The following is an 18,490-nucleotide window of genomic DNA, read 5'->3' on the forward strand; positions in this document are numbered from 1 at the left end:
GGTTCGAAAACAATAAATGAAAATGTGATTATTTAAAACACCGCTCGGTCGAAATAAAGAGAGACGTCTGCTCATAATAATTTAGAAAAATTTGCCTATGTAATTGCAATAACAGCCACTGAAGACGGTTTAATATGCGCGAGCAACTCTCTTGGCAGTTTCCACATTAATGTAAACCTATGTGCCAAGATTCATTCCAGACGGCGATTGGTTTTGGTCTCTCAACTCAGTGTGATGAATGATACTAACGTATGGCACATGAAGTGTTTCGAAAGCAAGAAAATTCGAAAAGCAAGTTTATCAAACGAAGAATCAAGTGTATCCTTCGGAAATAAGAAAAAGGTTTATTGGTTGAAACACCAAGTTCATCAATCGAAAATCAGGCCGATATACCAAGTTATATTGAAAAACAGTTCACTTCTATCATAATGAGGGCAGTTGCTGCCCCCCCCCCCCCTATGCGTTGGTGCATACCAATAAGATACCAGGGTTATCAACTCATGAGCTCAGATGAAGTCGAGTACTGGGATGAGCGGGGCGGGGGGGGGGGGGGGTGGAGGGGCCCACTCGGGGCATGCAGTGGCACATATAAAGTCTGTCGGTGGTCGTTCACGTGCATGAGTTATACTGAGCATATTCAGTGAAGTTTCACCTGAAGCAATTCCAAACATTTTCTAGTAGGTTTAATCAGCTTAACTCATGAGCTTATATAGCTCATTTTTAGGGCGGGGCATTATTCTGGTATGTCTTGCGGGCATCACCCACCACTCAAAATATCTGGCAATGGTCATTCTTGATACCTGAGACTATGCCGTACATATTCCAGTTGGTTCATCAGGTTAACTCATGAGCTTATCTAGCTCATTTTCTATAAGGTGCACGGGCATTATTCTGGGGTGTCTGGCGGGCATTACCCACCACTCAAAATATCTGGCAATGGTCATTCTTGATACCTGAGACTATGCCGTACATATCCCAGTTGGTTCATCAGGTTAACTCATGAGCTTATCTAGCTCATTCTTGAGGGTGGGGTATTATTCTGGTGGTGTCTGGCGGGCATACCCCACCACTAAATATATCTGGTAATGGTCATTCGTGATACCTAAGACTATGTCGTACATATCCCAGTTGGTTCATCAGTTTAACTCACGGGCTGATCTAGCCCAATTTTTGGGTCCCTTTCTTGTGGCACTATTGACCACACATATGCGTCCATTACCTAATATGGACATTCACATGGACCATTGCTATATAAAATGAACATTGGTTAACTTTCTAGCTAGGCTAGGTTCCTTTGGGCTCCCGCCTCATTACTCACGAACAGACCACTTAACAACTGCTCTTTATACACAATTTTTGATGTTTATTTAATAACGATAATGATTAATGTAGGATAAATTGTTCAAATGAGATAAAATTCGACAAAGATGCGTAGCATTCAAATCTAAATGGAAGGCGTACACTTAAAACCAATAATAAAACATAAACCAAAATATATGAAAAGGCTCCTTCATTGAGAGAATGTGTAAACCTGGTAACTCTTCCGTTTCTTTCGTTGTTTACTTGACTTTCAAATATATTATAATTGTATTCCTTTCCTTATCTCTCTGCAACTATCTTTCCTTAGTGCCTCTGAAACTATATATTTGTCTCGATACTCCTTCAATTATGCATCTCCGTCTCAGTTCTACTTTGTGCATTTCTTCTCGGACATCCACCTTTACCCCACAATGATGAAATGTAAGCTCAATCTACGGTATCCACTTCGTCACATTTCCATCGTCCTTAAACTTTCAAACATTCCTATATATTCTCATTCCACGTTTACGAGTCATATCTATTGCTGTACCTTCCAATGTGTGTGCCAGATTCTCTACTCCATGCAACTGTCCAATTAATGTGGACTAGAAAATCCTAAACGTGAGCTTAGTTAGTTGAATTGAAGGAGCTAATATGTTGTCTATTAATATTTACATTGCATAGTACAAGAGAATTGATAAATTCATGAATTATTTGCAATTTTTAATTGTGACAAGATGCGACAAGTATTCAAATTCCATTCGACAATTTCTGCAACTTCCCTTTGACCTATAAACGACACCAGTATTCCTACAAACATGGCGTCTAGCTGAGACCGTAAGCTAACCCTATAAATAGCTATATCATGGCTGAACATTCATGTAGTATTACAAATCCCTATTCATTGAACACAGGAAAGCCCGAACAACAATATTCTGATCTGATTATAATTATTATTATAATTATTCGTCAAAACAATTTGTAGAAACACTAGCTCTGACCTGCAGGCACTTTACAAATTAAAATGTTCCAAATTTCTTTCTCATGAGATTCTTTACCAGTAATGTACAAACAATAAAATGATTGTCACCCACAAACACACGTGTGTCGGCGTTATTGTATGACGATGCCGAAGAGGCAATGATTAAATCGTTGCAGTTATCTATTGTTCAAGAAAACATATGTCGAATGTTTACGAAAGCTTTAATAATGTTACCGTGACGAAATCATTCCTTACGACCGTACAATTTTGAAGTTTCCCTCCAAGGCCACTGATTTAAGGAGAACTTGAAGTTACCAAGGAGACACCCCACCCCCTCATACTCTTATTCCATACCTTTGTCGTGGGACTGGTATTTCCTGGTAATATTTCAGACATTATTCACTTGAAATGTAGCATAAGCTATAACATAAAAAAATGGGTTCTTCTTATATATATAAACCAACCTGCTCTTTCTCAAACAGTGCATTGATAAGATCCACATTGGTTAAAGAGGTATCAGAAGGGGACCACTTAATTAAACAGACCGATGTCCTTCTGTATATCTGAAGCTTTCTTGCCTCTTCTTCATGTAACGACATCCATTGCCATGTTATCCACGCCAGCTTTCTTAGCTACTGAAGACGGCTCTTTTTTACCAGCTGCATAACCTTCGGCTGCCAGACGTTTGTATTTCGTTCGGAATAGTAAGACAAATCCACAGCACACTACAATGGTGTATCCTCCGATAACATACAAAGGCACTGTCAAAAATAGAGGGCAACAATTGTAGAAAGAAAATGTATAGAAACACAAGGGTAGACGGATCAAACTCAACGGATCAACCCAACGGATCAACCCAACGGATCAACCCAACGGATCAACTCAACGGATCAACTCAACGGATCAAACTCAACGGATCGACTTAACGGATCAACCCAACGGATCAACCCAACGGATCAACTCAACGGATCAACTCAACGGATCAACCCAACGGATCAACTCAACGGATCAAACTCAACAAATGCAGGGTGGACTGATAAATTTCTCCATTCTTAATGTCTTGGAATAATTTAATGAGACACATTTGAGGAAAGTATACTGTACCTTAAATGATTCATGAAATTTACCTTACTGTATACTGTGGGTGCAAATACATATAACTCTTTCAATAAGTGTCAATGTATGTATGTATGTATTTTAGATCCTCCTGCAAGCAGGAACTCGCGAAGAAGCCATCATTGGCTTATCAAAGCTGACCAGTCTCTTATATTCAGTGGCGTAGGAAGGTACTTTTGAGTGGGGGGCTGAAGACTGATGGCCGGCCTGGGGGGGTCTAAGGGGAGGGGGTGTCCCCTCCCCTTTGGATTTTTTTTGCATTTCCAGGTGGCCTCAGATGCAATTTGGTGCAATATAGCACACTTCAACACCCACTCCATTTTGTAAAGAATTTTGCATTTTCACCTGGCCTTAGATGCAATTTGGTGCTTCAAATGAGATTTTTGTCTCATTTGGAAATGAAAAAGGGGTTTTCTGACTTGCGGAGCGGGGGGGGGGGGCGGAACGATACTTCCGCCCCCCCATATTTTTCACTGGGGGCTGGCGCCCCCCCCCCCAGCCCCCCGGTTCCTACGCCCTTGCTTATATTCATATTTAACGTCCATGACTACGAATTGTCAACAACTCTGTAACTGGACGACATACATTAATTTTGGAGTGATTCGAACTCGGGACCTTATGATTGAAAGGGACCGGTCTATTACAACTTATAATTTTCGTTAAAAACTCGTGCTGCCAAGAAGACAATTGGTTGGTTTTCATCTGTTTACCTGTCATATCTTGGATAACACTTAACTGGTTTGGCGGTACGGTTGCTCCTGGGGTGTCCGAGACAACGATGCACTTTTGTATATCGGGTGCTTCGCTCAATGGAACCGACTCAGAAGCAACTTGAGCGATCAAGATTAAAATGATACCCTGTAATTGACTGCAAATTAAACAAACATAGAAATAAATATGTCGATTGTACTTTCAATTCAACACTCTAATAAGTAACGATGAAAGTTGTGAAAAAGAAGTATTAAGGAGAGTCCATTAATTGGAAGGGTTGCACGAAACTGATCTTTCGAGGGGGGGGGGGGGCACAAGTTTGAATACCCAACCCGTGGTCGTAAGACTTTGAGATGCGGTAACAAAATTTATTGTCTACTGCAAAGTAAAAGTTTGGAATTTCAACATATGCATTTACCATCTTTTCCGTGAGAAAAATAATCACTGCTATTTTATACATTTGAATGTAGTTAACAGCAAGAGATTTAGAAGATAAGTGGACAGATGAGTCAAACGATAATATCCCATGAGGACTCGGGAAACTGAGGGAAAGAACTGGACAGGAAAGAAATGAAGACAGAAATTTCTCTGCAACGTATACTATAAATCCATACATTAAATGGTTAAGTCAGGGGCAAACGTGTTAATAAATATGGGGTGCTGCTAAGTATAAGCAATTAAATATGAAAATTCCCCAGAAGAAACTTTCCCTCCTTGCCGCACCCAATTAGATATTGTCTGTTACATAGACTAAACTCTATTGGCTCCGCGTTCCCATCCCCTCCTGAATTGACATCTGATCTTTAAGGTATACCAATGATGACTGTGTCAAGGTTTCTTACCCAGATATTTGAAGAAGTCCTGAGCTGGTTCCTTCCCTTATGGGGTATGTACATTCTACTCCTAATTCCAGCGCAACTGGAAACAGAGCCAAACCGAAGGTGCCGAACAAGACGGCTCCGAAAGCGAGTCCTCCACCTTGTTCTGGAAAATTTGAAAACTGAAAGAAAGGTATAAATCACATGAATGGGTTTCTATAAAATGTCAAAACGTATTGTGTGGATTTACAGATACAAGGACGTCAACATGAGAGGGGAGGGAGGGGGTAGTATACACCCTCCCGGAACACAAACCTCTGGCATGGTCGATCTTTCCTACACTTTGGAAAATATAGGGATGAGGTTGGTCTTGCAGCGACCGTTTGTCAATCACAAGGTGATGCGTGGTACAAATTAAAACTTAAAAATGTAAATATCGTTTGCAGTCAACACATGTTTGTACGATGGTGCAAGGTATAATACATGTATTATTATGTATGTATTTTAGATCCTCCTGCAAGCAGAAACTCGCGAAGAAGCCTCATTGGTTCATCAAAGCCGCAAAGCTGACCGAAGTCAATCTCTTACATTCATATTTAACGTCCATGATTATATGAATTGTCAATTGTTAACAACTCTTTAACTGGACGACATACATTAAACTTGGAGTGTCTCGAACCGGGGACATTATGATTGGAAGGCACCGATTATAGTAAAACAGCCCCTGTGGAGTTGTTACTTCCCTGAACTGTCAGTTATATAGCCATATGTATATTGAAAGCACGTGTTCTTAGCTACGTGCAAATGGTTAGGGGACGGTGGGTTATACAAAATGGATCATATACTGTGATGCCGTTGGTCATCATATAGGTCGCCCTAGGCTTACGTCACTGTTTTTAGCCACATTTGCTTTCCATGTGGACAGTGACGTAAGTATTACAGGTCACGTGACGTCTGCTCACCAGCTCAGCTGAATCAGATCCCGGAACTTGTGAGGAAGTCTTTTCGTTCGGTTCGGTAGTAGCTCCAGGCTCCGACCATTGTAGTCGTATGTGTATCTGTTTTGTATTTGTCTTCTGTAGACTTTTATATACGTATCGTTTTATAGGGCTCTACTTCGGTATTGATATCTTGTTGTAAACGCCTGTAATCAATTTCGTTTTAGTGCATGTCTCTCTATTTAATGATATTGAGGGTTTCGTGCCGATGTATTGTCTGTATACCGTGGCTCATTGTATATAGTCATAGATTACGAAGTATACTCACCGCTCGTTCTTTACTCGTTTATCTAATGTGTTATTTTTTTTAAAGTAATAAGGAGATTCAAGGCTCGTCGTTACTAAAGTACAACCATCCAAGCCGCATTTGTTTCCATACCACCCACCAGACCTCGGAAGGGAATATTTGGCAGCCCCCGGAATCTTTGACCGACTTAGCGTGGCAATACATTTCATCTTATGAGCATTGCTAAACCGATGTCTATCTGCCCACAAGTTGGACGTATCTATTAATTGCAAGTACTCCATCAGATGTCAGGTCAATCACTCATCATTTCAGTTTCATATATAAGGACCGATGTATACCACTGACATACTACGATGTATACCACTGACATACTACGATGTATATCACTGACATACTACGATGTATACCACTGACATACTACGATGTATACCACTGACATACAACGATGTATACCACTGACATACAACGATGTATATCACTGGCATACTATACGATGTATATCACTGACATACTACGATGTATACCACTGATATACTACGATGTATACCACTGACATACTACGATGTATACCACTGACATACTACGATGTATACCACTGACATACTACGATGTATACCACTGATATACTACGATGTATACCACTGACATACTACGATGTATACCACTGACATACTACGATGTATACCACTGACATACTACGATGTATATCACTGACATACTACGATGTATATCACTGACATACTACGATGTATACCACTGACATACTACGATGTATACCACTGACATACTACGATGTATATCACTGACATACTACGATGTATACCACTGACATACTACGATGTATATCACTGACATACTACGATGTATACCACTGACATACTACGATGTATACCACTGATATACTACGATGTATACCACTGACATACTACGATGTATACCACTGACATACTACGATGTATACCACTGACATACTACGATGTATACCACTGATATACTACGATGTATACCACTGACATACTACGATGTATACCACTGACATACTACGATGTATACCACTGACATACTACGATGTATATCACTGACATACTACGATGTATATCACTGACATACTACGATGTATACCACTGACATACTACGATGTATATCACTGACATACTACGATGTATACAACTGACATACTACGATGTATACCACTGACATACTACGATGTATATCACTGACATACTACGATGTATACCACTGACATACTACGATGTATATCACTGACATACTACGATGTATACCACTGACATACTACGATGTATACCACTGAAATACTACGATGTATATCACTGACATACTACGACGTATACCACTGACATACTACGATGTATACCACTGACATACTACGATGTATACCACTGACATACTACGATGTATACCACTGACATACTACGATGTATATCACTGACATACTACAATGTATATACCACTGATATACTACGATGTATACCACTGACATACTCATTTTCAAACTGCACATATTTCACAGCTGTTCTTCCGAAACTTTGAAGCAGAACGAATGGTTATAATATTTTTACGAAAATAAAAATGAAGGATCAAAGACAAAAGTTTACTTACAACTACTAAAAAAACCACACCGATTGCACCAAACACAAAATTAAACTTCATAATTGGAGTAAATTTGTGAGTCTTATCTACAATTAAACCAGCTACGAAGGCTCCTATTAGTCCACAACCAAGCATCAGAGCGCCGACAATACCAGCAAAATCCTGAAGAGAGAGAGAAGGAAAAATGAAACTCAGTTTCGTTTGATACGTACATGCCAGTTTGTAGCGTTAAGTGTTGTGACCACCGATACAGCTTAGTGACTATGGTGAAATTACATCGTCAAAAGAAACGACAAAATGTGAATATAGTTACTGCGAATATAATAGTTTTATTTTATACTTACGTCTCCATGCCCAAGTGGACATACGATTTGCTCTAAAAAGGTGCTAATTGCGTTAAAGACACCGTACCCGCCGCCGAAAGCTATCCACAAAATAATGAAAGACGGAGTCTTGATACACTGTGAATATGGAGGTACAAGTATATGGTTTATCATAAGCCGATATATAAGCATATATATATATGTATAATGTATGTGTTAGTTAATGTATGTGTTAGTTATTTAATTATATATATATATATATATATATATATATATATAATTAAATAACTAACACATACATTTAGGAATTTGTTCGAATATTTTTGGACTGTATTTGTAACAACTACCAAGTCTTGTAATGTGATAATCACTATCCATGGATAATCTCTACCCATGCTTTAATCTCTATCCACGTGATAATCTCTACCCATATGATAATCTCTATCCATGTGATCATCTCAATCCATGTGATAATCACTATCCATGTGATCATCTCAATCCATGTGATAATCACTATCCTTGTGATATTCTCTATCCATGTGATAATTGTAGGTGAACACTGACTTACACCTAGCTTTCTCTTTTCGATAAGTGTGCAGAAAATTACATATGCATTCCTGCCATTCGAGTTCCACCATCTAACGTCAACATTTGACGGACCAGAGTGAACCCCACCCCCCCCCCCCCTCATCTGAGGTAAAAACATCCCATTTTATCTTGCAGTTCAGCTCATCACGGTGAACGAAGTTGTTTCGAAACCTCATTTCCCAATTTTGCGAACCAGAATTACCAAATCAAGGGAAGACGCGGTTCGATATCGATGCACAGCAACAATATCTAAGGAATTTGGTTCCTGGTGAGGATTTCATCCGGGAACGTATAGGTTGTGGCGCGGACTCTCTAATCGCTACCTTACACCTTCGCATATGAGTCATTGAACTAATCAAATGTTGTTAAAAGTAAACAATGTATAATGAACATTCAACATTCCTTTGATGCTTTGAAGTATACGTGTAGCAGTATCCATGTACCTACATGTAGAAAACCTTTGTAAAACGATTCCCCCTCTTCGTCTGCACTGGCAGATGGTGGCGTCGGTGGTTCATTACTGCACACACCAAATGTCGCCATGGCAACACCAATCACAGCAGGAATTAGGTAAATTAAGAGCTGAGAATATAAAAACAGCAAGAATGAACATCAATTAATGACATCAAGGCAAAGATGTTTACCTTCGAATTCATACCAGTAGCTAAAGACAGACACGAGGAATAATTCAAGGCCATGTACATCAAAACACTATCCTTAACTTGTGGAGGGTTATCATAATCGGTGTGAGATAAACACGACGCCGCGAACCGATTGAAACCCTTGCAAAATTGTTATACTTGTGTCTCATAACGATTGGAGTGTACGTGCCTACAAAACGCCAGAGACCAGCCTATCACGACAGGTTAAGGACACATTAAACCAGTATTTGCTTTGGTCTTTGACAACATCGTCGATATTGTTGGATGTTCATTATGAGTATTATCTCTAGAATATATATATATATATATATATATATAGGCCTATGTGGGATTCGGCATATATCCAGTACAAAATTTGGATTTATTGACTGCATTCAAAAGCAGCGGTATTCTTCAAAAGGTGTGTTATAGCATACCCCCGCCATCTTGGGTGTAATAGCATACCCGCGGCCCCTCCCCACCCCCACAAGTGACCCTTGGTAATTGTTTTTGTAGTATTTATTCTTTAGTTACAAGGACGTGCATATGTCTCTTCCTGTACTCACCATAAGTGGTATATCGTCTGGCTCGCTTACAAGCAGTGCCGATATGAGGAATGACATCAGAATTCCAAATGGATTCGACATGGAACCAATAGCATTAGCAATCGCTCGTTGATCTTCAGCGAACCACACTGCTGCCAGTTTTGTTGGTACGAATAACAGAAATGGCTGTGCAACAGCAGCAATGGTTTGTCCTGTCATAACGATGGGATATCTGGCATCATCGGATATGCCAGAAAGGCCACTAAAGCATCGCACCGCGATGCCTACGAAATTGAACCATGCTCCAATTAGGATCTATTAAGACAAAATCACGTTAACCATTAATCAAGTTTTGAGCACACTTGAATATTTGCGTATGTCATAAGTTCGACTCAATGTATATTACATATTGGCATGAACAATAAACACAAACTAAACACGCTACACCAAAATGTCTTTTCTTTGACGTTTCTGTTTGCTACATAATTCGGTGATCTTGCACACGTGGCGAGATTCCAAACTGAAATGTATAGGCTAATGGCAGGCAATAGGCTGCATACTTTGTAAATCAGATTGTTTTGAGCAGCTATTAAAATTGACAGCACATCCCCTTCATGCCATAACTTATACAATTCGTCTGTATCTTCATGGTGAACTTATATAGCTTCCTATCACCAGTATATATTTAAAGACCTTTGTACTATGTAGGAATCGTAGGAAAAATTAGTCTCTGCCAAGTGGTGTTCTACAGTTTTACTCAATGTTAGTGAGCTAAGAACGTCACTGTAGTAGATCGCACTGGCGGGTTTTGTAAACCGTCTGGATTTCATATATGTGAAGGATATGTGCAATCACCCTTGATTCCGCAACTTCATCCACACTACATTACCAGGCTTTTAAAAACAATTGAAGCCGACTTAATTCGTTACACTTCATTGACCGATCATTTCCAAACTTCTCTAAATAAGTTGAGTCTAGTCAAAACGAAAATGACTTGACTTGTATCGGTTTAGAACATCACTTAACTCGAGTTGAACGAGGATTACGAGACAAAGCAATGACTCAGATATAAAACAAAGGACTCGAGTCTTCCTTAAAGGAAACAAGTGTCAAGTGCCACTGAGTATACTCAAGGACGGAATATATTACCAAAACTTTTCAATCATATTGATGCTATATCATAATATACTTAATGGAAGGGTACACATACGTCACTATCAAAACATCAAACGTCAAAGTAACCAGGAAATAAACTTTATGAAGGAAATATTAATATTTAATATATAACATTATCTAACCCCTAGTGGACCTATCAATTGTATTATAACTTCATAACCCTTCCTTTTCTGCGGCTATTTATCAAACGTCGGCATTTTGGAGATTCTTTCTCTCTGCGCAGCTAAGAGTTACGCTGTAGCCCACTAAAGGTTTCGTTTGCGGCGAGGGACAACTTTACCCTCAGTAGTTCAGTAAAATGATTGCGACAGAAAACGCGGATATGTTGCTTCTATCTTATTAATGTTAAAGGCATAACGTTTCTGAAATCATCTAACTTTTTGCAGAATGTCAGGGGTCAAATCCATAAAAGGATACAAAAGAAGTGTATGTCCACTTAATACCAATTGATACAGATCAGGAACAAACAATTAAAGAACCAAAATTAAGAATGCAGTTTAATACTTTTCAGATATACATTTGCCATTTCATCTTCTTTTTTCCTCTCATTTTAGAAAAAAATATTTTTACTCTGTTAGTGGGTGCTCTCTTTACTCTATGCCTGAGCCATACAGCCTCCTTTAAGATTACAGGAACAGGTTACCTACAGATTAAAGGAATGGCCTATACATCGTGACAACACGTCTGTGTCAAATCTGACTACTCTCACAGCATCTGAGTGTGTTAATATACGTTAATGTGTAAGGTTGGAATACTACTGGTGACAAGGACGTGGACCTTGAACATTGCTTGTAGGTACTCTGCGTGAGTCATTGAATATAACGCTAAACTGGTTAGCACAACAAAATAATATTAACTTGAAAGGAAGTTATGATTATAAATTGTGAAATGAAATAAACCTCAACTGAAAGTGACATTACAGAAATGACACTGCTGTTTGTTCTGTATATTTGTAGTCTTGACAATTCCTACCACAAGGCTATGAAACATGCTAGGTATAGCCACAGATTAGGTCTATAGCTAATGATTAAAAAGTCTATCTTCTGTGAAGTATATATCGGGAAACCTCATGAAAAGACCCGAAAAGTAAAATGCACATTTCGTATCAAAGCTACATTCAAATGTCTCCATACAGACGGTGACCGTCTTTTATGTTAAATATTTTGAGACTTTCACTGGCCTACTTTTAAAACCAAACACTGGATACATGGATGGATCGATAGCTGGATGGATCGATAGCTGGATGGATCGATAGATGGGTGGATCGATCGATAGATAAATGGATCGATAGATGGATGGATCGATAGATAAAAGGATAGATGGGTGGATATTTGTCCAAAACGGGCGTACGATACTGTGGCTACATGTATAAGATTTACAAATAGTGCCTGCATAATCCTGCATTGAAAGCAAGCACTGGACGTACACTGTTGATGCTTGATCTTTACAAGCCTTAGGTCTTTTGTACGACTGCAGGACTACAACCACGCAGTTAATATGTGGTTATATTATACGGTATACTGTCGTTGATAATTCATAAGAAATAATTAGCTGACAATGAACACGTTTCGATTATGGTCCCTCAAAAAATCAATGCCTTCTAATGTTACTATTGTTCAGAATTAAAAATCTGCAAGATATTTAAAGTCGAGTAAAGACGTGTATCATTTAAAACATTCTCCCCCCCCCCCCCCCCCGCCATTTGACTGTTCCAAACTGCGTTGGATTTCAACACCCTTGGCAGGCAATCTTTGCTATTGAATGCATATTTTGTACAATATATTATTACCGTAGATCGTATTCCAAGATTATCCATTACCCAGATAGACACAAATCCAATTGGTATAGTAACAACGAGATAGACAATTGATAACCAGTTGATTTGGTCTGTGGTGACGTTGAAATATTCTGCGCTGAAGTTGGTAATAGCAGCAAAATTGATCCAAGCCTGTGTAATGGAACAACAAACTTAGTTGTTAAACATGAAGGCATGAGTGACCAATCGAGGCTCTTTATTTGGAATTTATACTCTTTTGTGTGGACTGAATTTTTAACTCAGATGTTTTATTTTCTATAATGTACATCTTCCCTTTCGTTTTCTCATTTGTTAATCAAATCCTCTCATCCTCACACCCTGAAACAATGGAAAAGCAAATTCGACAAGTATATATAGCTGAAACTGCTGTCCAGAGTATAGTATAGAAAGCGATGATATCTAAGGATTACCTGGGTAGTCAATTCCCTTGTACTCAGTTGTTTAAAATATTCTTAAGCTCGAAGATATTACTATTATAATGAACTTACCATAGCATTGGAAAAATTAAGGACTGCTACCGTGGCAAGCACAAACCATCGCTGTGGATACGTGACGTAGTTCGTCTCGATCTGATGGTTGCTTTTAGGATCAGACGCCATCTTGTATGTCTTCAGGTGTATTGTTGGTAAATACTGAAATAACTAATATGAGACTGCACATACAAGAGCACAAGAAAAAGAAATGAACCTCCGATCTGCAATTCGAAAATAAATAAATAATTTGTAAAATCACCCTCTTAATTTCAGTTTACCTAAGACCGACGACTTGGCTGGCATTGTATCTGTGATTATGAAGATCTACGCAATCAAATCGAGAATTGAAAAAAAGCAAAGAAAATTGAAATCCACAAATAAACCATTGGACATAGGAAGCCAAGTACACGTAAAAAGATATTTGAGTACTTGAAGAAAGGAAAAGAAATAATTACAACTATAATGCAAGGATTTTATGTTTCAAAGATATATATTGGAAAGCTTCTGGTAAAGGCTGCCATGGTATCAAATATTTGTTTGTTTATTCTCTATTAGCTCAGATTTACTTGAACTACTATTTACGTCTTAGCTTATATAACTGTATTTCTCTGCTTTCATCTACAGATACATCTTTTCCGTATTTATATATGGTTACATAAATATCAAGTGCAATATAAACAACAACATTTTTAATTAAAAAAAAACAATAACTTTTGCTTCCAGCGACAAGAATAATGAGTTAGTATCATTTTAATGTGACCACAACTCTCAGTATACAATGGTTCCACTCTGCACTCGAATAAACGTGTGACCCAGAAACGTGTAAGGTCCTTTATTTCTGAAATATTCATCCTTGTATGTGTCTAGAGCGCTTAGCTGTGATACGTGCATTACGCTTCTGTGTTGATTGTAGTAGGCCTACAACAAACTTAATATGCAATTTTCAGTAAGATAAGTAGAATATGCGTAAACGTAGGCCTATAGTATTGCGGTGGGTGTCTGTTGAATGTGACGCGTTCGTTGTTATTCACAGTCAAGATTTCTTGACATGGCATAGACAAGTTATCTATAGGGTTAGTCTAAAACACGAATTAACCCTACATGCATGCCACCAATTTCAATTCGAAATTCCTTTACGATTAACGGTATATAGCAAAGGCGTCATAATTGACGCACCTTCGTAATTGACGCACCCTCAAAAATTACTAGCAACGATACAGCAGGCAACCTAAACGATTTGCAGTCAAGCAGATTTACAGTATTGATGAGTTTAAATCCATTTCAGGTATATGCTGATGAAATTCTTTTTTTGTTAAAGCTTTTGACACCCTCCCCCAGTTTTGCACGTGTTTTCTGCTTTTGGAAATTTTACTCCCTAAAAGTAACCAAAATTACTGACCCGTCTGAGCTTAGAGGTACAGAGCATAGCAAACAGCATCCAAAGTCAATGGATGTGTACTTACCCTGAACTACAGTTAGCTTATCGACGAATGTGTCAATTTAGGGGTATGAAAGAACTTGACACGGCAGACATTTTGTGGTCAAATTCTGCTCAATTGTACGTTGCGGTAGGCACAGAACAATTAATATTTAAGATCATTACATTTATAAGGAACTACACGTATGAAAAACGCATACAGTTGAGTGATTTGGATTTTTCTTTTGATAGACATCGTTAATCAGTGGCGTAGGAAGCCGTACTTTTGAGTGGGGGCTGAAGACTGATGGCCGGCCTGGGGAGGGGTCTAAGGGGAGTGGGTGTCCCCCTCCCCTTTGGATTTTTTTTGCATTTCCAGGTGGCCTCAGATGCAATTTGGTGCAATATAGCACACTGCAACACCCACTCCATTTTGTAAAGAATTTTGCATTTTCATCTGGCCTTAGATGCAATTTGGTGCTTCAAATGAGATTTTTTTCTCATTTGGAAATGAAAAAGGGGTTTTCTGACTCCGCCCCCATATTTTTCACTGGGGGGCTGGCGCCCCCCAGCCCCCCGGTTCCTACGCCCTTGTCGTTAATCGAATCCTTAAGTGCGTCCATTATGAGCCCACCATGCTACGTGACAGTCAAGCAGTCTATACTACTTGACTATGTATGTATGGTCACTATGACGTTTTTCAACGTTGAACTTCAAACAGCATAATTGCCATTTCCTACATTGCATGCATGTGCTGTTTAGAGTTAATGCAGAAGCCATTGCGGCACTAATTCATCAATAGTTAAGTCAATAAACCACCTTCTCGGTGCTGTAGGTGAATATAGATCGAATTATCTTTGATAAATCATAGATAAGAATATATGACTTTACCTTTGATAAGTTAATTGATGTCAGTTACTAATTAGTTACGAGAAAATTAGTACTTGGTACATATATATGTACACTTTTTATTATTAAGTACGTCTGTGTATGGAACCATTGAACTTTGGGAACAAACAAGTGATCTATTCCCATATCGTGACTTTTTGTGTCATCATTGCTCCCACCTTCAGCAAAGATCACTGCAGGAAGTGTTCATTGTGAGACGCAAAGAGCCTGGAACGCCTGAATTACAAATTCCGTTTCCAGATATATCAAACCATCACAAGGATGAAACAAGAGGGCAATCCACGGAGTTGCATATCTCATAGACAAAAAACACTGATTTCAAATTAACAAATTTAATATTATAGCTATGCAAAAAGGCAATACCATTTTTTCAGTTAACACGTCTAAATGATTTCTGTTAACAATACTAGGCTTGTTAACAATACTATTGTTAACAATACTATTGTTAACAATACTATTGTTAACAATACTATTGTTAACAATACTCTTGTTAACAATACTATTTTGTTAACAATACTAGGCTGGGAGTCCTGACTCCAGAACCATACTTTTAACCTTTTAACAGTGATCGAACTATTGTGGAAAATGTTTGTTCATTTTATACAAACTTTTAACACTAGACAGATTACCACACATTGTCAACCAGTGAAATTCAAATGCCGTGTGAAGATAATTTGATACATGCTTGTCGACGACGTCGACTAGTACTAGACTGTAGGTCGACTTTACCCTCTTGTGCGCTTAGACGCAGGGAATGCTACACGCCTACGCACAATGCACTATATATATCGCGCGCACTCAGAACGCTTTTACAAGTTATAGGGTTGACCCGGACTCGAAGGTGATCCGCGTCACAAAACTGCGATTTTCCCATGTTCAATGCGCTATCATCCCGTCGCGCGTCACCGCCGTTCTAACCCTATGTGGCACGAAGACATTTCTGGAAATTTCAAAGCCAGCCATGCAATTAAGGCAAGTTTTCAAACATTACTTGACCAGGCCAGGCACAAGATTGTACTTTGTAGCCTAGTTGAAATAACCATTTGCCATGCTAAACGTAACAGTAAGGTTCAGGCCAGTGCGGCCTAAGCTAGATCTAGGCTTGGCATAGGCTAGGTTTTTTATATATTTTTTTTATTATTGTCCTCTTTAATGAGGTTAGTACTGCTCAGTGCAGAAGCACTGCTTTCCAGAGGAGCCCTCAAGGAGGTTTATGCTCCTCATTTTCAAAAGACCTATAACACAGACATTTATACACATTTCTGTGGCCTGTAACTTAGGACTGGGTACTGGTATAAAATATAGGCTACGTCTGGGAGACACAAGGGTACTTTCCCACCAGGTTCGAAGAAAATTGAGCCAGCCGTTTAGGAGTTTTTGTCACAGAATTGAACCAATAGGCATATGATACACAGATACGCGCACATCGCGGGTACCCACACGTACCCACACACCGACACGTTTTGGCCCTCCCTCAGTCATGGACCTCCGGTCACCCTAAGGTACCCCACCATGGGTGAATTAACTATTTTAATAAAAAATTAATTAATGGGAAAATTAACTATTACCATTGCAGCTGTTGCTATGGCAACTGACATTGCTGTATATGGGCGGAACTGACAAATGAACTTAAATATCGCATTCTCTCATCATGGGAGCGATGAGATGACAAATTAGCGCGAACAGCAAACCCCCACCCCCACCCCCCCCCCCCCCCACCAGCGTGCGCAATAATTATAGGCTTGTACATTTTAAATGGAAAAGAAAAATATTGTACACTGCTACTTGAATCCCCCCATCTTAATGTATTGTATAAACCTATAGTATACCAAAAACAATATTCCATACTATTCCTATTCAGTTGAAAAACATTATGTACTCTTAAATCTATATATAAGAATTCAAGTTAGCTATATGCTAATTCTTAAAACCTATCAGAAGCTCATGACAACCGTCAATAAAGTCATGAAATTAAAGTATTTTTTGCCAGGAGTTGCAGTATAATATGCAGTTAACCTTACCGCAAAACCCAACGTCGTTGAAACTTGTTGGTAAATACTACGTAATAAGCTGTTGACCACGGGAGTTATGGACAGGGTATTGAATATTAACTTGTTTATTCACTACACGACATCATTGGGTAGTAACTGTCTAGATAAAGCTGATGTATATAATTGGCATGCAATATCATTGAATAGGCCGATGCACTTTGGAACGACTCAGCTGTTCACGGCATCCTCCGAGAAAATACTGTAATACCGGTATAGCCTCCACAGCAACTGTTAAACGCCCATTGACGTGCAGAAAGTCCGTTCTGGTGTATATAGGCCGACTCATACATGCAAAACGTGCATTTTGCTACACTGTGAAGGTTATACTTTTGACAATGTGATTGCTCATGCATAATACTTGGCCCTAGAATACGATAAACACTAAATACGTCAATTACAGTGAACTGATGATACCTGTTGGATTTGTATACCCTTTGTGTGCTGAGCCAAAAAAATATAAGGGAGGGGGAAAACAAACATATAAGCAGAGTAAGGGGAATTGAAGAAAAGCAAATAATTTTTAAAATTGGAAGCGTTTACAGAAAAATTGATACAAATTATTGTAATTTTCGTTCTGTGTACTTTTCTGATGACCCGAAATCTCCAAAGTGTTGGTTCCAGAAATCAGTTGAATTTCTCGTCAACTGATACAGATATGTATCTACATTGATTTGGTGATGTATGTGATGTAATTGTGTATCGGACTATATATTATACACAGCTAAACAAAAAGTGGCCCTAGTACCAAAATCAAATAATGATTTTTTTT

General features: G+C 38.8%; 1 protein-coding gene across 2 annotated transcripts; it reads right to left on the reverse strand.

The window, feature by feature from the left end:
- Positions 1-1,340: 1,340 nt before the first annotated feature.
- Positions 1,341-18,089, reverse strand: LOC139967286 (solute carrier family 49 member A3-like). 2 transcript variants are annotated; one of them, XM_071970910.1, is made up of 10 exons: positions 17,692-18,089; positions 13,360-13,523; positions 12,845-13,003; positions 9,901-10,194; positions 9,141-9,275; positions 8,127-8,243; positions 7,792-7,944; positions 4,951-5,108; positions 4,108-4,265; positions 1,341-3,042 (listed from the first exon to the last, which is right to left on the reverse strand). In XM_071970910.1, exons 2-10 carry the CDS (start codon positions 13,468-13,470, stop codon positions 2,867-2,869), a joined length of 1,461 nt encoding a protein of 486 aa, XP_071827011.1. In that variant the 5' UTR covers positions 13,471-13,523; positions 17,692-18,089; the 3' UTR covers positions 1,341-2,866. The 2 variants fall into 2 exon arrangements, with proteins under 2 accessions (XP_071827011.1, XP_071827010.1); XM_071970909.1 differs by having other exon boundaries at positions 13,360-13,565; positions 17,692-18,088.
- Between the last annotated feature and the right edge of the window lie 401 nt (positions 18,090-18,490).

This window comes from Apostichopus japonicus, chromosome 5 (assembly GCF_037975245.1).
Source record: "Apostichopus japonicus isolate 1M-3 chromosome 5, ASM3797524v1, whole genome shotgun sequence".
Taxonomy (NCBI): domain Eukaryota; kingdom Metazoa; phylum Echinodermata; class Holothuroidea; order Aspidochirotida; family Stichopodidae; genus Apostichopus; species Apostichopus japonicus.

Bases quoted from the DNA above. Each gene is read 5' to 3' on its own strand.
- LOC139967286 (XM_071970910.1), bottom strand. From the start codon at position 13,470: ATGGCGTCTGATCCTAAAAGCAACCATCAGATCGAGACGAACTACGTC. The intron at 8,244-9,140 runs GTAGGTACATGG...CCATATTCACAG, and splicing joins TTTACAAAGGTTTTCTACAT to TGTATCAAGACTCCGTCTTT. The intron at 5,109-7,791 runs GTAAGTAAACTT...CCTTTCTTTCAG, and splicing joins GTGTGGTTTTTTTAGTAGTT to TTTTCAAATTTTCCAGAACA.